We start from the raw sequence: 23,571 nt of genomic DNA on the forward strand, positions 1-23,571 counted from the left end.
TTTATTTATGTAAAACGGAATTATAATAAGAAGAAATGACAAATGCAAATTTTGATAAGTCTTCGATGTTCAAAAACACTCCAATTCTGAAGAGAAAATTCCAAGTCTGAGATATAAGAAGCAAAAATATGTTCTACAAGATAAATTATCGCATCAGTGAGAACCTTTAAGAAATCCTCGAGCGGTGATTGTGGGTGGAGATCGGCGCGAGCGTCTATGCTGACGCATAAGAAAGCCGTTTGGCGACGGTGTAAGAGACGCGCTGCATAGGTACATTCTTAGGCTCTCACCGCACTGAGGCAGGATCGGCGGCGAGCCTCGAGAGAGAAAGAGATATAGGGAAGGGAGAAAAGTCCGGTAACTGTCATTCGAAGAACGACCGACGTGTCGGGAGGAACGATCGGCTTCTTCCTCGTTCGCGATGTCGCGAGTATTGAAAAAGTGAAAAGCGAGAAAAAGCTAGTGTGGTCTAGTGTGATCGATATAGGGGTCGATGGTCGTGCGTGTCGTGTGATGAATTCCAAAGTGCGTGCGCGGTGATAAAAGATACATGGAATTCAGTATAGTATAGTACAAGGTGTTGTCTCCATCAGTTTGCCACTGTTTCATAAATATTTTACAACGCTTTGTAGTTGATTCTAGTCGTTGGAATCGTGAATGTAAGATTATTTGCAAAGATATCGCAAAAATTCTTGTCCCGATTTTTGCGATTCTGAAGCGATATCGAAAACCGCCTCCAGCCTGTGTTTTTACTCGAATGGTACCCACGCGATACCGCTAATTTTCCTAAACGGCCGCAATGCGCATTCAAGTTACGTTGAATTTACGAGCCCACGTGCATTTGGTTTTCCGAGCGGGACACGGTTTTCGACTCGACACCGGAAGTATCCCTGTGCTTGCTTTGCAATTCGAATTTTGCGGTCTTGTCGCCGATTTGGCGAATTCAACACACAATCGAAATCTTTTTAATAAACTAGCGAAAAACTGCTTTTTCGGCAACAAAAAAGTAAAATAAATACTTTTGCAGAGAAAATTGAAAAAAATTCAATAATGCTAATTCAAAAATATTTGTGACAAAAGAGTCGATATAATATAATGTTAAAAATATGCAAAAAATAGAAGGAAATTTATTTGTAATATTAAATTAAGCAACTTATAAAATACATACAAATAAAATTATTTACATGAAAACCGTGTAACACAATATATTATACAATAAAAGGCTATAAATATAAACAGTAACAATAAAATATATTGAAAGGATCACAATACCTATAGTATGTTGAGAAGTATAAACGAATCCATTTAAATATTCGAATCGAAGTCCAAAAGATTAAAGATGGGACGCGTAGAATATATCCAGACTGCAGGAAGAATAGATATGCGATAAAATGGCAGCGACAATGGAATGTTCGATGAATTAAACATCGAGCACGATAAGAAAGAAGGTAGAGGCGCGCCAATTGACAGAAATATCATTGGTGATCTAGGATCACAAATATATTTTCTTCGATCACGCGTTGTCTACTAACACACCGATTTTCCACGAACGCTTCTTATTCTAAAAATATTTCGAAAGCATGCTTGTGTGCTTCGCGTTCTGCGAACAACAATATTTCTTGTAGCTTATCTAGCGTCGGAAATATTTTTAAAGAATTCCTTTGTCAATTATTCGCTCGAAATGGAAATTAACGTATCTCGATCTCTGTTGGTCTTAAATTTTTGTTACTTTCAAAACACTGAATTAATATCCTGTGTTTAATATATTGGATACCTCTTTTTCTGCAACGTTATTATATATTATTACGCGCAAGGTACTCGAAGTTTCATTATTTCGCCAAAAATATCACATCTCGTTTCTAATAAAAAAATTAATCCCTTAAAATCTCTATCGAGATTTTTCGAAAATTTAAAAATCGAACGCGAGATCGCGTTTGCAATCAAATCGAATATCGGCACGTACGTCAAATATTTATTTCGCTTTCTATTTGATCGCACATCGCAGATCTATGCCGCGAATATTTAAAAAATTCACCTTCGTCAAAGAATGTGTTTCTTTTTGTTGCTATTTATCGTTGGCAGCTACTGTCCAAAACCGTAATATAAATAAACTGAGTTTTATAAATTTGTGAAAAAATGTAATGATTGTAAAGAAAAAAGAATCTTTTATTTTGACATTAGGGAAACGTTATTTTAATTTTGAATTAAATTAAAATTTTTCATGCGAATTGGAAATAGAAGAACAAAGTATATAGTATGAATATTTTAAAATACAGCACAAAATACCTAACTTTTTTACGAGTATTAAATTGAAAGATTTAATATTAAAAAGGAACAAAATATATATTGAAGTTTGAATCTGCCGGAAATTTTATAATTTGGGTTTTTATATCTACAAGCATATTGAATAAGCTAATTAACATTACGCTTGGGGCTCTAGAAAATATTACATACGATTAATTGTTTTGATCGCAGAGAAAGTCAAAGTGAAACCCATTCGACTACCTGCGCGTTGCAAATTTAAATATTCGAGATTATAAAATAATGAAATCTATAATACAAATTGAAATTCAAATTTCAAATTAAAAAAATTAAGTTAACACAGATTTGTTTGAAATATGCATTTCTTTCTCCGGACAAATTTATAAGTCAAACGCGATAGTGATCTATTCTGATGCTTAGATATTCTGCAATGTTCGAAAAAAATGTGAATGTGAAATTATGTAAATATTACATAATATTATAATTATAATGTAATTTCAGTACAAAATTATTCCAAAGGAACTTTATAAAATTAAGCGATCAAACTAACGTGATCTCTAGTGGAACGTTAGAAGTAATTTAACGATTTAAACAATCCCAACATTTAAACAATCCTATTCTTTCGATGATGGAAATAAATCGGTATAAAATGGCCATCTCTCGACTGCGAAATTTTACGATAACCCTGAGATTATTCAAACGACGACGACACGATAAAAATTCCTCGAGGAATCCCGACAGTCCAGACGCCTTCACCAACATTCACAAGCATCGTCTCTTCCTGTGAGGTTCGCTTCGCGTCGTCAGTCGCACATGTACATATACATGTACATGTCTCTTTGTATGTCCATGGCGCGCGCGTGATGTTGACCCCATAAACAGGCTCGACGCGGCTAAAAATATACGCCACACGTCGGCCGAACCAGTTCTGTCCGAGAAAGAAAAACGATGGTAGAGACCCGAATGCAAATGCACGGGCGAGATGAGACACGACGGAGTCGAGAAGAAGACAGAAGAATGTTGGAAAGTTCAATGTCACGTGACACTTATTTCTGCCGTCGACTAATCAAACATCTGTATATACGAATCTGATCATTGACAGATTGACGTATTTCAAGGAAAGATCGGCCGGCGTGGTTCGCGATAATACGGCTTGTAGAAAGCAGTTTGATTGACGGTAGATTTGACCGCGATCGCGTTCTTAACGAGGTTACCTGTAACGATGCTGTACAGCCATATTAACGATCGTCGCGCAATTTCTCGACTGTTTGAAAACATTCTTCATGATAAATCGACATTATACTTGTTCATGATTATGCGAAATGTATAAAATTACAGCAATTTGCTCTGTTGCTACTGGTGGTAGTACTTTAATATTATATATGATTTTAGACTTGACATCGTAAGATTTAAATCAATTTGTTTAATATGTAGAACATCTTTGACAGCGAGTTTTTCATCTGTAGATTCTTTGGTCAATTTGGGATTGATTTATTCCTTGATAAAAATTTACAAAATGTTTAACACTAAACTTTTTTTCTTCAAAGTAAGGCTGGAATAAAATATTCGTGTAAAATTACACAAAGGGATTTTTATCTATTTACAAAAATTCAACATTTTTAATCATTTCTGACATAAAAACTATTGATTCTCTTTGACATGTTTGATAGGAATTGATTTCAAATGTATCAAAGAATGTACGTATGATACACATCTCTATAAGTCAAAGGTACTTTGTAGAGATACAAAAGATAAAATATATCTGATAATTCCTAAAAGAGATACGACAGCGGAATTACTGGTGGCACGACCTGTAACAGTTTTCTCTATAAAATTTGAGTGTGCTGTGTAATGACCACTCCTCGAGTGCGCGCTATGAAGAGGCATCACTGTATAGAAAGTTAAATCCAAGTCTAAAGCGAGCGTGTCGATTTTTAGAAGAAAGGCATCAATTATCCAGTGCGCGGTTGACGGGTGCGATTACGACGATAAAAAGGAAAGGTGAAAGTACCAAGGTGTTACGGCTAATAAGGGATTAGCGTGCAGTACCGAGCGAATTTGATCGATCCGTTCGACTCCGATCGTAATTGTCCAGGAAGAAAAAGATCTAGACGTTGGAAGTTATTAACAGTACATCGCGCGTGTCTCGGCGCCTGATTATAAACGAGTATTTAAGTGGTACGTCTGAGATTATTAGCGATTACGGAACGTGACGTAGTGCCTCGAAAGTGGCGCGTGTAACGTATAAGTGACTTTGCATGTGATTTTACACGGCATGGAAACGAAGAAACATGACGCGGAACAGGCAGCAGATTTTCCCGCTACGACCCTTCGCAACCCTAGGACGTCGAATTCTGCGGAACAAACTGTACAGAAGGTACGTCGGGCGACATATGGGGGTCTCATTGTATAATGGTAACGTATTATGTACATAAAAAGAACGTACACAATGTGTTTAACATATGTGTAAAAAAAATTCAATATTCTAAGTTAATCTGAACTTCTTAGTTTTAATCGTTCAAATTTCCGTTCGATTTGTATAGAAAATTGTTGAGCTTTAAATTAATTTAAAATTGCATATTTATATTATATTCAAGAGAAAATAAAAATAAAGTTTATTACGCAAATATTATATATATTTCGCAGATAAAAACTTTCACATAAAATAAAATAAAACAAAATAACATTCGTGCATCCCGTTGTAAAACGCGTGAAAAGACAGTGGATAATAATTTTATTTTATTGTTGACAGTTATGCGATATTTCAATTAAACTATGATGTGATAAAACGTGATATATGAAAGTATTACTTTTAATATTTCGATTTTCCCTGGAATTATTTTACGTTAAATGTGCAATGCATAATTAGATAGATTATAATATTTAATAATAATAAGATAAGTGATTTGTCCCAAGATTTCTTACTTAAACATAAATAATATTTACATTATAAATTAATTTACAATAAATCAAAAGAGAAAAATCATAAATTGTGAATTAAATAATCTCTTTATAGAACGTAATAATTTGCATACGTAACTATATTCAAGATAAAATTTTAAATTATAAATAAAAGAAAAAAGACTGATGTAAACAAAGATTACTTAATGAAATTAAAAGCTTTAATGATATTTAAAAGCTAATTAAATATAATACAAATTATTTTAATACGTAAAATTGTCAATTGTTCTTTAAGATGCGTACCTGATATTACCTGATATACTCAGAAAAAATTGACGTCTAATGGTATCCCTTGTGTGTAAGAATTATTTAACCCGGATTTTGCCATCGCCGGCGGGTTCACGCCGCAAGAAAGTCACGCCGAGTCAACGGGCGAGGTTCTCTTTCTCTCTACAAAATTCGCGGCACGATTCGAATTGGCGTCCGTGCGTGGAAACCGGACGCGACCGGAAATTCTAATTGATATGATGCTGGCGCTTGGATCGCGTTCGATTTCATCATTTTTTTCGCGATGATATGACTGATAAAAACATCGATTTAATTGAGTGAAGATACCGCTTTAATTTCTTTTATTACACGAGAATCATAGATCCGTCGAATTGATAGGATTATGACTGTAATGTAATGTATGTTACGATCGCAAACTTAGATAATACTGATTAAAGTAAAATAGAAAACGGAATTGAACTGTATATTTAAACTTCAATTAGGGGCTATTGATTATTATGTCAAAAACGAAACTGAATACGGTCAAAAAATATACATACTTAATGTATTTAATGTGACGTATGTAAAAACTTATCGGTATTAATCGAATTTTATTTCAAGAAAGAAAATGCAATTAATTTGATATTTTCCTCCCGTTATACTTTTCATCTCATCATTTAAACTTTTAGAAGAACTTTTGGAAGCTAGTAATATAAAATAGAATCTAGTTATATTATAGTAATTTTTTATGGTTTTGAAAAAAGAAAATATTTCACATGCTATCCAATCATGCTATCCAATCATGGTATGATAAGAGCTGACATATGTATGTCGTTAATTTATTCTTATCAATTCCTGTATTTATTTTCGCTCATCAGCGAGCTCGTTATCATGCCTTACACTTCTGACAAAGTGCTCCAAAATGTAACGAAAGTTGGTGCGGTTGAAGAGACTGACGGCAACGATTGTATGTATGCAGATCGCAAATATGCATACAGTAAGTTACAGGACATTAAAATAGAAGGCAGGCGGGGGGCAATGACGACAGGGAATGAAAGAGGTGATGGATTAATAGGCATTATCCGGCCGGAACGAAATGACGATGTAATTGTGACGGTCGGGCCGTCAAATCGTGCTCTACCGATGCGTTCAAATAGAGACCAAATAGAACGGAAGATAGAGAAAGAGAGAGAGAGAATGCAAATTATACAGTACGAACCACCATCGCATCGGGGATTTACGCTCATTTTGCTCAATCGGACTTTCGTTATATGCTATACGTATGGTCTCCGCATTGGGAATCATATAAATGTTCTGTGTACTGATGCTAGACCGATCGCTTTATCAAACACTAATTGCTTCCCCAACTTTTGCATAAAGTACACCCAATTATTGGCAGACTGCTGCTCTGCGATTAATTGGACTAATTTTTGCCTTAATATTTCATAGACGTCACGCATCATCTCGACTGTAAAATTGCAATACACATGTTGATTTGTTCGCGAAATGAAACGATTACATGATATGTTTGCTTTTTAAATATTTATGTATTTATTTGTTATATTTATTATTTTATCATATTTATTAATATTTTATATTTATTATATACATATAATCTCATAAATATTATGCTCAGTTGAAACAAATCTAAAACAAACATGAATGCATCTATCTCTTTTATCTCTAAATAAATAAATATGGAAAACATGGAGCATTCTGTATAAACGACATTTCGAAAGATATCTTTCTAAATAAACAGAAATTACGTTTATGATCTCCTATCTTTCACTTGTAAAATAATGCTATCAATGGCAAAGACGCTTTTATTGCAAATCAACCGTTTCTAAATGAGATTAAGCTGTCTTCGAATAAACGATCTCTTTCTCCAAATGATCTAATTAACCCAGGTCAGAGCAAAAAAGGGTCCTCTCTGGCTACAAGAAGAAAAACAAGGGGAAATCTCGGCCCTTAATCTGACTTCAGGTCATGGCCGTGATTTTATGAGGTCCGGGTCACTGTTCCATACGAATAAACTTTGACCTACTCGCATTTACGATCATAACTGACGAAGTAAAATTCGTGTTGCTACGTTTGCTTCTGTATAATAGGTTCATCAAAAAGAAACATATTTTTTTATTTATGTTCTCCTCCATGACAAAAAATAGGATAACAAAAGTAAATATTTTAATAATAGTAGATAAAATAATAATAGATAAAATATTTAAACTGAATAAATATAATGAAGAATTTATCTAAAAAAAATGCAAAGATGGATTGCGAAGTTCAAAATTACAAAGTGGTAATGTGTGCATATGCATTTTTATTGTATTCATATATTCCTGAAAGATTTTACATGAAAATGATACATATGATATGAATGTCAGTGACTGCCCGATGAAAAGTCGAGAATATTACAGAGATTCCAATACATATAACATTGCCTCTCATTAAACCCTTCCTAAAGCCATTTTCCTGAAATGCCGTTCCCACAGTGTGACAAAGCCTTTAATGCTATGAATGAGGTATCCAAAGTAATTTATGTGCAGACACGCGAATGCAACCCCTGTTAGGACAACCTTGAGGCTAGAGCGATCGCGCAACGAAATACACTGCCGCGGTATTTCGTAGCGAAAGTTCAATATACGAGCTTGAGGAAATCCCATTAAAGTCTTGAACTTCGGCATGCTGCACAATGCTTTCATTTCCGCTTCCCTTACGCGCGTCATGAACAGTAAGATCTTTCTCTGTCCTTTCCGAATCATTTTGTGCAGAGCGTGATGTTGAAATCGTGAGAGAAATAGGAGAATCTTTTCATATGCTCCATCTTCGAAAAAAACAAACCCCAAGATTTGTATCAAAATTAATTTTTTCCTCATAATAAAAAATTTAATAAATATTAAGTTTAGGATATATAAAGGGAGAAATACGTATCATCGTTTATAATTAAATTAGATTAATTAAACAGTCACAAAAACAAAAAGATATTGCTATTATATAATAAAAAGTAGATAAGGTGAGTATTTCTGTGTAAATTTTTTCTTTTTCGTGGGGGGCGTTTTATAAGAAATGATCAAGTTTGTTCATGTGGCTCTCATTTCGCGCAGCCCTCATAAAACGCACGTGTTTCACGTGCCGCTCCTCGTGGCGCCTCTCTTTTCCGTCGATAGTGTATAGCTCCATGTTAGCACAGGAAGGAACACGTGATATACCGAACCTTGAAATCACCCGGGCGGTCAAAGAGAGAGGTCCCCGAGGGGCGCAGTCGCCCCAAGGACATTCTTTCGCGTGCGGTCGCGCGATGTCCTTAATAAGGAGCAGGGTCAAATGCCACTCCTTGCTGTGTGCGACCGTGACTCCAGTCTCACATTACTTCGAGCTTTTTGGGTCAAGATCGATCCATCTGATCGCCACCCCTATTCAACTGTGTATCCATGTTATTAAACAACGACTCTGACATCCTCTATTGACTCTTCATAGATGAAAGTGTCCTCCTTTTGAGAAAAAATTCTGCTTTCGATTAAATCGCATTGAATTACTTGTGTGCACAGAGATTAAGATGTATTGAGAATATACACAGTTTTCGAAAAAAGACGAATAAATATACTACATTAAAGATTAATATACATTTTGCATGTTTTTAAAATGTATTTTATTTTTACGTTTTCGCGATAAAGCTCCAAATATATTTTTAATCGAATTTTATAGAAAAAAAGTGTGTGGATGTAAAGAGCAAGCGCTGTGTTATTAAATAAAATTCGGTCCCTATCGTCACTCCGCGCGCGCTTTATATTTGCTTAATAAAACTCTTGAAAAGTGGCGACCTTCGAGATATAAATAGGACAAAATCGATTCTCGTCCTCGGAAATTTCCTGAAGCATCTTACGGAAGTGGATATCGAGCCGTGAGAAAAAGAGAAAGAGAGAGAGTGAGAGGGAGATTCATATCTCCACTATACAGATTATTCTATTGTTCCCGAGGAACGTGCTGTTAATGCAACTCTCGACTGGATCATCCGCTTCTATCAGCATATTACTGGAGGCTTCAGAATCTCTAATGAGATTTCAAGATAGGCCGAGCATGAGTTTTCGATCTTCGAAAAACTCGAGTTTATCAGGCCAAAGATGCTTATATTAAGTAAAATAATATTTTAATTAAAAATAAATTTAATATTTTAATTAAAAATAAATTTAGGATTTAATGCATTTTTAACATTTGTATTAATACAATAAAAAATATTTTTAATGAAATTAGTAATTTTTATGCGACAGATTATTTATTTATTATTATCTAAGTAATAAAAATTTTATTTATCATTATCTAAAATATTAATAATTAGGAAGAAATCGTCACGGACATATTTTAAAGACAGGATACTGTTTCAAATTGATAACGCAAACACAATGATTAAAAACATGATCATTCCGTACAAAGTAACAATCAATTTTATAAAGCATTGATCGTGTTACAATCGTAAAATGCAACTATGATGAGATAACAAAGTACATTTATTTATGCTGAGAGGAGCAAGCAAAACAATCTTGTATCAAAAAAGGTTATACATTTTATCATTATTTTCACGCTTCATTCGTGGTACACGTGTTGCAATGGGTTTGCTGATAAGTATTCATCAAAATTACGATGTCGACAACTCAAACAGAACATGTTTTTGTATCAAAACACAGAAACTGCTGAATGCGCTATTGTGTGTGTTGCACGTGTTTTTGTATGTATATGTATGTGTGTGTATTCGTATTGGGATGTCGTGGCGCGTATTTTCGCAAGTAGGTCAATCGAAGAAGAGCGATACATCGGGAGTGAGTTTCCATTTTCGCGAGACTGGCTTCGATTGCACTCATCGTTGCAATTAGTGGCAATACAAACGACAATTTCTAATTGAAAGAGAAAAAATAATTCAACTTGAAATACCTACGCCTTAAAAACGTGGATCCTGTTTCCCGATTGATTTCTGATATTTTTTGCTAAACGAAAGGTTTTTTTTTGTCAAAACAGTAGCAAATGATGATCAAACAAAAGATTTATTTTTTTTCAAAACAGTCAAGTGATAGCATAACGTTGCGAATAATTGTATATATATGTGTATACATTATAAACATATATATTTTTTAATCTCGTATTTTAAAAAGTAATATACTGTAATGTTAATAATAATAACGCTATAGATTTAAATTTTATGATATTTTAATTCCATTTATTTATCGAAGTGACGCAAAAACTATATTCTTCAAAAAAACATCCATTATATTTTCTTTGTATATTTTATAAAGTGATTTATAATTCCTCTGTTTTATTAAAATTAGATAAAGCCATCAAATACACATCTCCAAACAATCGTTTCTTTATTATCGACTGGATTGTACTTAAATCTCGATAAGAAATTTAAAAAATTGTAAGATTGATGCAATTGTTTCACGAAAATATCGTTTTTAATGCTCTGCGTTATTTACGTTTTGCGAGACTGTCTCGTTTCAACCGCACAAACCAATGATGGATATTACTTGCGGCTTCTCCAAATTGCACCCGAAAGAGAGAACAGAGATGAGACATAAGTTTTTACAGAAGGCGTATAATTAAATTGTCTCTCTTCAAGGGTTTAGTCACGAGTTAAAATTATTCAACACTTCTCTCGCGAGAAATCGAATTCGCCAGCATTTTAATGGCTTCGAAGTTTCTTCTCGGGTTGTTGGCATTCAGAGATAAAAGTTTCGTCGATCTATAATTGATCGAAACACTTCTGTGCGCCTCTCCAACTCATCGCTTTTAGGCGCAACGTGATTTTTCTAACCGTTCAAACAATTAGGAATGCCGAAAGTTCTGCCATTTTCAGACATTCCATCGAAAAAAGTTCTTATAATTAAATTGGGGCCTTTGTTTATTGAAAATTTCGCTTATTTAAGTGAATATTCTATTTTACCTAATCTGACGATGAAAACATAATATCTACGTCTCCTTGAAAAGAGCCATTTTTCTCTTCTAAGTTTTGCATGTATTGTTTAATATTGTTATTAAAATTTCTTATAAACAAACGGAAAGATAATTATGTGTTCGTAAGAATTATTAAATATTATTTATTTTTTTTTCGTTTCTCTTTCTTTTATTATTATTATTATTAATTTTACATTAATTGGTATTTTATTTTTTCACATTCACTATATTTCTAATCTGTTTTTTTATTCATATTCTCATTATTATTTTGCTCTCCATACCTATCTACATTTCATTATTTTTTATCGTCAATACAATGTTTACTTATCCCATTACACACATTCTCATGTATTTCTCTTTATAGATATAAAAGAAAAATTTCTACGTAAAATTCTTCGCATACTTTAAAGGAATTTATCCCAGGTGTAGGGTAAATTTACACCTCCGGCTATCTTTATGTGTCATCTATATATCCTATACATCTATTCTCGTGAGCATCACATGTTTCTTTTTATTTTCTATGAAAGAGCTGAAATTTTCGCCGATAGACGGCCGTTTAGACCATGGGAGGCCACGAGAGTGGCCGTGCGAAAAAGGCTAAAAGTTTAGCAGGTTGCCCTAGTTTTCCGAAAGAGCGGCGGCGCGAGGCGTCGGTGGAGGAAGGAGGACCGTGGCGGTGCAGCGCGCGCCAGAGAGAGTCAGCTTATTCCTATCGATCCTGTGACGATAGCGGAGGGCTCGCAGTGGTCGCCTCGGCGGCGCGACGCGGCGCATGGCGACACGGCGCCGTGGTTACCTATGCTCTCCGCGGCCCTTAATCCGTCGCGACGCCCCTAACGGATGTCGGGACGCCGTCGTCGTCGTCGTCGCGTTGTCGCGTTGTCGAGAGAAAGAGAGAGGGAGAGGCAGAGGCTACGTCGCATCAGCTGGTCGAGGGATCGCGCGCCCTTTCGTTCTCTCGTTTCTCCCTTCCCGTTTCCTCTCTCTCTTTTTTTCGTCCGCTACTCTCTCGCATCCGCGATCGATCCAACACGCGATCGCGAGATCGACCGCGATCGCGCGTCGTGTCACGCACATTCGCGCCGGGGTGGTCATCGACGGTTAGCGCGACGAAAGTGCATCGCGACGTCGTGACTCCTCCTCGACGGCTCATCCTCCGGCAACGGAACCGCAGCGGCCTTACGTCATCGGTCCGCCTACGTTGCAAGGGAACAGGTGCGCGTTCGATGGCATCGACAGTCCGTCTTCGAGTGCGAGTGCGTAGATTGAGTGCGTCGCGCTGCTCCTCGAGAGCGAAAGATAAATAATAAGATGTGAATGAAAAGAATGAGATCGGTTTGTTCACGAAATTCAGTGCAATGTTTGATGAATAGTTTAAATAATATCAAATAAACAAGATATATATAATACGAGATGTGTCATTCTTGATGTGATGAAATGGGGAGTGATTTGATAAAAATACTGTTAAATATTATATTAAATTATGCATTATATGTCACGCCTGATTCGATTACGAAGCGGAGCTTAAGGAGATCTTGAAAGTTGACGCGCAAGCAAATGGAGTACGGTAATGTCTGTGATTGTTACGTGAACTCGCGGTTGAAAAATAAACATCAATTATATAAAGAAGAAATCACGTTCTTAAAAGGGTAGATTACCCTGTATATGAAGTAATTTTCAATATTACATCATATATATTACGGATTTATTGATAGCAAGATATTTCGCGATGTTGATCCATTAATTAAATCGCTTGCCTATCATTAAATGTCATTAGTGAGATCTTCCTAAATTGTATGAAGACGCCCTTTATAATTTATTCGCATTCTTTCTCCTTCTACTAGCATTATTATATGATGCAATATCACGAATGCGCGACATGTATCTTCTCCTCCCCCCTTTTGCGTAACATCAGGATGCTGGAAAATCCATTTTCTGCGATGATGCATTCATTTTGCGAAAAAAGGAGACTGTCAACGAACGCTCGGAATTGAAGTCTCGACTCGAGAACATACTATTGTATAATAATGCAATCCGTGTCACAGCTGCGAGCAATGCGCGTTCGCGTTGAAGTGCGCATCTGACTGGCGGAAACAGATGCTACGGACGTCTACGCACATCCGGCGCGCACTCTCCGTGCGGGGACATGTAAATCCCCGCTCAGGGCGAGTCAATCGCAAGGGAAGGAACCTTGGGGATCCAACTGACCCGGAATTTCTCTCTGTTAATCGTTCGAACGATCTAATAAATAATAAGGAATGTGACAAGAGAATAAGCCATACTTTGTCTTAAATTACAGTATATTAAAGCATTTTCTATTGGATTTTTTTTTTTAGAAAAAGATGTTTTTTTTTTATCCATCGATGCTATTAATAAAGTAGTAAACAACGAGTTGCGTTGTGAGAAATTGTGCTTACACTTTGTAATTGGTGACGGGTAGCATTTGTTGTAATATAACAAATATTATATTCGCTATCGGAAATCATTTTTAGTGTGATCTGTTACAAACGATGATGTTATTGAAAAATATTTTTTAACAACGGTAAAATAACAAATTTTTTGAATAAATTTACATATCATACACACACACACACACACATATTACTCTCTCTTATTACTAACAAAGTTTTTATTATTCTCAGTATTAAAAACTTCTTTTTCATTTGTCACGTTAAGTAAAAATATGAAATACGATTAATTATAATTATAAAACGATTTATATAAACGATTAATTATAATTATAAAACGATTTATTATTATTTTAATTATATTAATCTCATGCGATGACACACTATTTAATAATGATAAATAATAGATAAATAATAAATTCTAGTGAAATGACTCTAATGCTTGCGGAAATCCTGATTCTCCTAGTTGTTTCGTAGATGACCTCCGTACGTACCCCAGCTATTGTCGCGCGTGCACGACAAGCGAATTGCATTTGTCGCGCGGAATTAAGATAAGCAAAGGGACAATTGCAGATGCATTCGCAGTTAACGCGACTTTAATGCGACCCCGGCGGCGGCGTTAACCCGAGGTCTTTGTTAACACAAGCGAGAGAAGGTTACAAGGGGTCGAAGTGAAGCTGCGACGAAATGCGGTGGCTTACATCGAGGCGAGGTTGCACAGGACGTTTGCAGAAATCCTCGTGTAATGCACTCCGGTTCGGCGACAGTCATGATGCGCAACTCCTGGAATTGTCCCATTGTCCCTTTCGAAATTGTAGATTGAATATAGATGCAACGCAATGCACGCTATTCTTTATAAATACGAGTCTTTCTCTAGTAATATTAACGAACGCCTTTCATATTCTAAAATTAGAGAAAAATTATTTCGTTGTAATTATTTAATTATATTCGAGATGCGAGAGTGACTTTTTGCATAGTTTCTAGAAATTGATTTCTTTCGGTATTATTTTTCTATAGATTATATATATGTAAAAGCATTTTAGCTAGTGTATAAACGTCCCAAGGACTTGGATGCTCGATGCAACGTAAGTGCTTACGTAGGACGTTTCATTGATCGACGACATTTTTGCGTTTTATCGTTGTACGAATTCACTCATTATTATACAAGATCGCTTCGTTACTTGATATATTAGAAAGCGAATATTTATATTTCTTTACGATTTTTCAAAGAGAATATCTTTTGCAATCATTTTGTTCTTAAAAAATTGAATATTAATTTTGAATAATTAATTTTTGAGTACGTTTTCATATGTAAAGATGTATTGTGAGGAAATCGCCAATAATTTTGTTTGCGAGATAAAACTATTATGCGGTTCGTTAAAACTTCACGATGATAATTAAGATTGTGACACTGATTTCACGCGATATAATTGCACTTTGATAAATGATGTTGACGATGCTGGATGTATAAAATACATATTGCCGACTCGTCAATCTCTGGCGTCGTTTTAATCTCGCGAAATTTCAATATTTCACCCGCAGAATCCTTGTTTAGTGATTCAAGATGCATTTATGCACGCGATATGACACTACCAATGTATACTCAAGATGCCGACGCCGCTCGAGGACTGTCATTATTCACGCGAGTCCTCGCATTATGCGTTTCGTTATATCAGAGTACACTTGAGATCCGGGCGAAGACAAGTGCTCGACGGTAATCGAATTTATCAACGAATCTTCTAATTAACATGATAATCGCGGCTAAGAATACGGGGGGTTTCTGCACTTTGACGTGTTTGCATCAGAGTAATTCGCGAGATGAATGCATTGATGCAAAATATTTCGCATAAATTTTATGGAAAACGTTTTCATACAATTAATTATAATTTATAAATATTTATAAATACACTTTTACATATATGTGTATAGATATATTTTTTATCAAAGTTCTTGATATTCAGTTTTAACTAAAAATATTATTTTCATGAGAAATATATATATTATACATAAGATAATGAAATTGAATTTAAAATTTTGGGAGCATGTAAGGGATTTATAAACTAAAAAAAGTCTTTATAGAGAGTTATTTATTTTTGCTTTATTTGGGAAAAAATCGCAAAAAAAAACAAAAGTTTTCATCGAAAAATATAAAGAACACTAAAATTATTAGCTTTATCGAAAATTTGTTGTCAATTGATTCAAGAAAGCAGCTAAAAGACCACATGGTTATATTAAATATCAGAGCAATGTCTGGCTGCGAATTGTCAGTGCAATGTTTGCATTGCTGCAAGTGATCAATATTTTGATACAATACTTTCATTAAGAAAGTGGCAATATAACAAATAAACAAATATAATGGATACATATAAATCAATAAATAATAAATAAGTGAAAAAATAAAATAAAAATAAGAAAGAGTTTTTGTGCGATTTACTTCAAAATAAAGCAAAAACGTGTCAATCTCTGAAGGACCTTTTTTCTTAGTTTATCGATTTCTCATGCTTCCAAAGTTTTAACATTTAAATTCAGGATATTCTATATAATTGTTAATAATTATTAACAATAATATAATGCTCTTAAAAATATTGTTAGTATTAAATGTAAACTTTTTTGTATATTACAGGGAAGTACGCACTGTTGTATTGAATAAAGGATCTTCCGGCCTTGGTTTCAACATCGTTGGCGGTGAAGACGGCGAGGGCATCTTCATATCGTTCATTTTAGCCGGAGGTCCGGCCGATCTCAGTGGTGAATTACGTAGAGGTGATCAGATACTGAGTGTTAATGGTATCAATCTCCGAACAGCTACCCATGAAGAGGCCGCCGCGGCCCTTAAGGTAAGATCTTACTATATCCACGTTATACTCCATACTTTTTATAATTTATAGATAATTTTTAGAGTCTTAATTCTTCTTTTCATAATAAAAATTTAATATTAAAATAATATAAAATTATATGAAAAATATTTATAAATAATTTTATCGTGACATACATGTTGTGAAATCAATCTCGAATTGAAGTTTTCTCATTGAAGTATTGAACATGGAATCAACATCAACATGGAATAAAAATTTAGATGTAGATGCGATAATTTTTAAGCATCTTAATTTGCAAATTATCTCTTCTTCACAAATTTTGAAATTTTGAATCGAGCAGAAATAATATATTCTGTTTTCGTTGACGTGATGGTGCTTAGGGCACTGGTCAAACAGTGACAATCGTGGTGCAATATAAACCGGAGGATTATAACAGATTCGAAGCGAAGATCCAGGATCTTAAACAACAAATCTCGCAACAGAATGTGATGACAGGCACCCTCATGAGAACCTCCCAGAAGAAGTCACTCTACGTGAGGTAATTCCTCGCGTTTATTATTATATTTTCATTGTTTAATCAAAGTCGTTAACGAAATCCTTTTTTTAATGATTAATTAATATTCGAGCTATTCGATTTCACGTATTATTTAAAATACGAAAACAAACATTATTAGTTTGCATAATCGATTTTCTCTCTGAAGAGCGTTGTTCGATTACGACCCCAACAAGGACGATGGTCTACCGAGCCGCGGCTTGGCGTTCCGTTACGGTGAGATTCTACACGTGACGAACGCCAGCGACGACGAATGGTGGCAGGCAAGAAGGGTCACTCCCCAGGGGGATGAGGAAGGTTTGGGCATAATACCCTCGCGCAGACGATGGGAGCGTAAGCAGCGTGCCAGAGATCGTTCTGTTAAATTCCAGGGACACATGCCGGTCATCCTTGATAAGGTGAGTCTAATTGAGATGTTTCTTGGAGCCTATTTTCTCCGAAAATAATTATAAATCATGAAATACAACAAAAAACGATTTATTCTGTTAGAGAAGATTATAAATATATTTTATTGAAAAAATTCAAACAATAACTGGGATTGAACATTAACCATTATCATTTAATATTTTTAAATTTCCTCTAAATATATATAATGCTTTTATTTTATACATTAATTCTTAATCAAAAATTTCATTTTTCAATATTTTTTAATATTCAAGTTAATTTTGCTGAAAATATAAAATAAAATGTTAACAACGATCAACATGATAAATACATATATTTGATTAATCACTCTACTGCGTTAAAATTAAAATTTGAAAAAAAAAGTTTGTAGTGTAAATTACATTTCCGCGTATTCCATAGTGCAATGAAATAATTTATAATGTGCGTAATCGAAGAAGTATGTTCGCCTATCAACGTTTCCCTCGAACTAATGAAGAGAGATGGCTAATTGAATATTCATAGCAATCGATAATCATGGTTTTCGCCTGCAAATTTGTAGTATGATTAAAAGCAAAGATAATCGCTTTTTTTTAAACTTGCCTGATGTTATCGTTAAAAAAAAATCTTAATTCCTTTTCAAAGATCATAAATATTTTATAAAATCACACGGATGAATATAATCGATGCACGAAATTACAAAATATATTTTTTTTCGATCGAATCGCGATTTACAAATTACAATGCTCGATTTCGGACGCAGTGAATTCATTGATTTCAGCAATCAACGTTAGACCGGAAGAAAAAGAACTTTTCGTTCAGCAGGAAGTTCCCGTTTATGAAGAGCAAGGACGACAAGTCCGAGGATGGCTCCGATCAGGAACGTGAGTGTCTAAATTGTTTCCCTCTGTCCCGTTCTTCTGCACGTTCTGTGCATGTTCTCTGGCCCATATTTATTGTGTTTTACGTGTTTTTTCTCGCCATATGTATCCGCCTATACTTATATATCGTATAGTATATATACTATATGATTTTGAACCGCTAAGTTGTGAGGTTGTTCCTCGTTCCAAACCCTTCCATAATCGATGGATGAAATTTTTATTAATGATTCATGTCCTATACGAGGTAGAAAGTGCTCCGAAGATAGATATCATATCAGAGAAAAATATTTCTTTGTCATTTGTACTATAGAATAACTTTAAGAGTAAAGTAACTTTATTTTGTTTCACGTAGTGTCTTTTAATTACAATATTTAATGCAATACGATTTTTATCGCTATTTTTGCGCGCGAATCTTTGCTTATAACGCATATAATAATATAATATAGAAAGAACTCGAACTAGAAGTTCTGACAGAAATCAGTGCTTGATATCAATTTTTATGCGAAGATCAAGAATAATTATTTGAGTAAGATTATCAGTATGGGATGCCCCAACTTGCGACGCGATAAGGCCCAATCAGACACGCCCAAATCCCGAATGAGCTTTTGTGTTTTTTATCATGTGAAAACGTGACATGTGTTTTGTTTTGCCTGCTTGTGTAGGAACGCCCACTACACCCGAGAATGAGAACGATCCTACCCGTAAGTATCTTAATTAGTCAGACAAGTAATAAACTGTAAAAATATGCGCTTTCGCATTTTTCATACGCGATGTTTAATGGCGCATCGCGCAAGCTTTAAAAACCATATGAAAATACATGATTCGAGCGAAATTCTAGCAACGTATCGAGATACAATTTGTAAAAAATTCAAACATTTGTTCTAATTTTTTGGTTCTAGTGAAGTAAATAATTGATTTATAAGTAATCGCAAAGTTGAAATTAAGTGCTAGAAAATTTTATACTAAGATATATACCCATATATAGACAATATAGTATCATATAAATAAAATTACATGTATATATTTATATTATATTTAATTGAATATAATTTAACTTGCGTTGTTTGAATTGTATTGATCAGCATCAAATACAATCGAATCTACTGATTAGCATCGAATTTCGCAAATATTACGTTGCAGACAATCTCGCTTGCAATCATTGAGCTACCGCACGAGAACAACATTCACCCCAATTTTGCTTGCGCATGCACGCTGCACTTTAAACTTTGTGCTCCGCAAAGTCTCTGGTTTACTAACTCTCCGTCCGACACGTTCTTTATTTACGCTCTCGACTTCGCTTCTAACTTTTGGCTTTTCACTATTGGAGGATCTCTAGCCTGTATAGTAGTTCCAGCACGGTAGAACGATGTTCCTCTCAAGATTTAATGTAGCTCGTATCCTCTCTTTTCTTTTTCTTTCTTTTTTCACGAAAGGACAGCGAGTAGATGCGATAGAAACGCAGCCCGTTGTTCATTCTCAAAGGATCGTGTCACGAAGCACGTCATCGTCATCTTCATCAGATCATGTCAACACTTCGATCGAGAAACCGAAAATTAAATGTTTAAATGCTAGATGCATGTATGACGCATTCTCACTGTTATCAAAAAGTTTTCGTTCCTCGAAAATACGCGATTCCGATATATTGACGAATATTGAAAGGTATACGCTTGTTATAACGCTTAGATAACGGCGAAAGGAAGAGTATTACAGTCTGGAGTGATACACTCAGCTGATATCTTTTTTTCAAGCATGAGATTCTAATGACTATTCGTGAGAGAACACACTCTGGCATACACTGGTATACTGTACGTTACGCTTCTAATGTGATGCTTATATACGGACGTGAAAAATGCGAACATTCCATCGAGAACGTTTAGTGTGATCATTGCACGAAATGTTGCATCTCGCGTTGCATTTCAATGAGCAAAAAATATTACAAGTGTGAAAGGGATACAATTCTTCGACGCTTCAGATTCGCGTATCATGTCAACGTGCACTTGCAACTTCATGGTCCATCGAATCCATCTCGTACGTGCGTCCAAAATTGCGCACGCGCGCGCAGTAGGAAAGTCTCCTCGAGAAAGTCTAGCGCTTTTAATTAATTGTAGCGATAATTAACGGCCGCTTACTTATAGTACGCAACGTATACTGAAATATATTCAACTTGTTATGTTCTAGCATTCATGCTGTGCTACACCCAGGACGACACTAACACTGAAGGTAATCATGTCTCTCTCTCTCTCTCTCTCTCTCTCTCTCTCTCTCTCTCTCTCTCTCTCTCTCTCTCTCTCTCTCTCTCTCTCTCTCTCTCTCTCTCTCTCTCTCTCTCTCTTCTCTCTCTCTTCTCTCTTCGCTCCCGCTCTATCTATCTCGCTATCTATTTTCTCTTCTCTCTCTTTCTTTCTTTATCTATTATCTATCTATCTACCTATCTGTCTCTTTCTGTTCCTTTCTTTCTGAACATTCATATCTCTCCTACTCTTCCTCACACCGAAGAGATCGTATTGCCTGGGTCAGCTATGCGGGATAATGAATTTCGGTCACGATATTGTTTCACAATTACGTGCATGGGTAGGTGTTATATAATTAATACTGATACAAGAATTACATTACTGTTAATTGTTACACTGGCATATTCATATTGTCTAATACAATTTCATTTACTAAATGTACTCGGATATTAATATATGTAGTAGAGAATGTGAAATTTAACATAAAGCACGGATATAAATTTCGTTAAATAATGATATATAGATGCCTTTAAACATATAATTGTGAAACTTTCTGACCGGAAAATCACAATGCATTCTCTATTGGTCCACCGTTTCATTCTTGCGATAGAGTCAATCACGCTTGCATTCATTCACCAGCAATAATTTAGGATTCAAATGTCAGCCTTTATATATATATACATGTATCTACGTCGCCATGGGCAGCATAGCACCGCACATTTATTGTTTTGTCCCGATGGTAGCATATACAAGATGAAAAGCTCGAAGTCTTTATTAGTTTATGATGATGTAATCTATGTGTGAAAGTTTAGTCAAATCATATATACATTATATATATGAGAGTAGTTTAGATATCAAGTAGTACAAGTTCGAAAAAAAAGTTTGAAAAATAAAATCTTTTGCAATCGTTTTTACCGGAAGTATATAAGTGCTTTAACTATGCAACCTAATTGAGCTTGAAAACAAACGAATTCAGTGTATAACAGTTATATTGGTTGATGATAAATCATATTATCTGTATAACAACTCGAAATTAAATTTGAGTGGACTTGTACCACTTTTTCTTGACATTTAAACTACTCATATATTTATAAAAATTTTTCAAGCCCAAAGAATACGCGGTAAATTTCTATTATATAGAATTACAATGAAATAGTTAATGACATATAAGATATAATTAGGAAGATATCTTTTTCAAAGAATTGTTTGATATCCCTTTAAAATAAAAAACAACTTTTAAAATAAATTATTTTTCGCAAAAAAATATTTATCAATAAAATTATTAAATCTTATAAATTTAAAGTGAAAACTATATTGTGTAAAATCAAAAGCTGCCAATGTGATTTCGAGTCGACTCGAAATGCTGATTATTGAAAACCTGCGGCGATCTGTCGCACTGAATGCGCTGATAGTTATTCATCCGGGAAGCTTCGCGTTTAACTCTCTTAGATTTCATCCTAGAATCTTAATTATTCGAATGCTCTTCCTCGCCGCCGCGTCTTCGCCGTCCATCACTCGCCTCTCATTCATTACGTAAATTCTTTCTTTTCTTATTCATTCAAGGTTTGTCTAGCGCTACAGGAAGTAAAGAAATTTTGTATCGCGTTCAGCTGCCGTATATGGAGGAACTCACGTTAGTTTATCTGGAAAAGGAGGGCGATCAGCCCCATGACGATCTTAGTAAGTCGTAGCCGAGAGCAAATGTGTGAATCGCGGTGTGAGCGCGAAGCGTATACACACAATCGATTTTTCTATCTTATTAGGAAATTAACGCAGATTCTTATTAACGCAGATTGTGCGTAGACAGTTATAACCCTGTCGACGGGCGATTATCTCGAGAAAGATATTCGGATAAATAACTGTGAATAATGTTGTTTGTAACCCGGGTGTGTCAGCGCTAACAATCTTTAATCTTTATCGATCTAAAAATCTTTCAATCTATTCCCATTAACACCTCCATTACTATTTCAATTAAATGCGGATCAGGATCGCGGAATTCCTTTAAATGTGGCTGCATTACGTGAGATAAATATAATTTGACAATTCGAGTGATGGAACGGATGAAAAGAGATACTTTTAATTTTTTTTTCTCGTCATTTAATTCTTATTGTCAATTTTATACTAATTTCTATAGACGATGCACAGAACTTTGCGTCGTTTCTACAACATTATTGATTTTTTTTCTCGATGATGGAAAAAATCGCAATCGAAGTGCAATCGCCAATACAATTCTCTCCATTTAAGGTACCAATCGAGAAACGTCTATCTCTCCTTCGGCAGCCGTTAATTTCCCGGAGCTTTTCTTCGCGTTAAATTACTGACGAAACGTGCCCCGCGCTGGTTGCGTGTCCAGAAGCTTTGTGTGCAAAATTGAGACAGCCGCGCGACGTGCTTCCACGATCTGTTTTCTCACTTTTTTCCGCTCTTCGTCTCTCGATTGTAGAGCTCGCGAATATTAACAGCAGCAGGTGTAATTAGAGAGCGCGCAAATAGACGGAAAAAAAATCGCTAGTCGCTAGAGACAAGCGGCAGTGTCTCTTCCTCACGTCCGGGCGAAAGTTCCGGACACGTATTCGATTATCGCGATATTGAAACCTAAGAAGAAGTAGCGACGATGTCACTTTGTGCTCGCATTAATATCAAGTAACGTACGTTAGCGGGATGCGTGGTATATCGATTACAAGTATAGAGACCTCCCCCTTTCTATCAAGTAGAGATACTAGTGTATATAGTCGCTAAACATATACTAATGCCATTTTTATACCCGATATCCCTGGATCGCTTAAATTTTCTAGTCATTAGGAGGTATAGCTTGCTCTCCGCTTTTCAATTTTATTTCTCGGACGCTGAAAGCATGCTCGTGACTCGTCCAACGAAAATTACGTACTTGTGTATGTATTTGTCCGAAACGTGGAGCAAGAGCCGACT

The 23,571-nt window shown here is 35.2% G+C and overlaps 1 protein-coding gene across 12 annotated transcripts in view; it reads left to right on the forward strand.

Moving 5' to 3' along the window:
* The window catches only part of Dlg1 (MAGUK family member discs large 1), a 276,280-nt gene that overhangs the window by 248,701 nt on the left and 4,008 nt on the right, over window positions 1–23,571 (forward strand). For 5 of the 12 annotated variants that reach the window (XM_083099768.1, XM_083099758.1, XM_083099759.1 and 2 more), the window contains 7 exons: window positions 16,405–16,618; window positions 16,978–17,135; window positions 17,299–17,548; window positions 18,313–18,415; window positions 19,075–19,113; window positions 20,591–20,632; window positions 22,207–22,323. In XM_083099768.1, the coding sequence (XP_082955894.1) occupies window positions 16,405–16,618; window positions 16,978–17,135; window positions 17,299–17,548; window positions 18,313–18,415; window positions 19,075–19,113; window positions 20,591–20,632; window positions 22,207–22,323 (923 nt within the window). The remainder of the gene's footprint in view (window positions 1–16,404; window positions 16,619–16,977; window positions 17,136–17,298; window positions 17,549–18,312; window positions 18,416–19,074; window positions 19,114–20,590; window positions 20,633–22,206; window positions 22,324–23,571) is intronic. The other 7 variants (XM_083099769.1, XM_083099765.1, XM_083099762.1 and 4 more) reach the window with 6 other exon arrangements.

This window comes from Camponotus vicinus, unplaced genomic scaffold, assembly GCF_025532165.1.
Source record: "Camponotus vicinus isolate PSW18456_S1 unplaced genomic scaffold, iyCamVici1.0 SCAF_5, whole genome shotgun sequence".
Lineage (NCBI taxonomy): Eukaryota > Metazoa > Arthropoda > Insecta > Hymenoptera > Formicidae > Camponotus > Camponotus vicinus.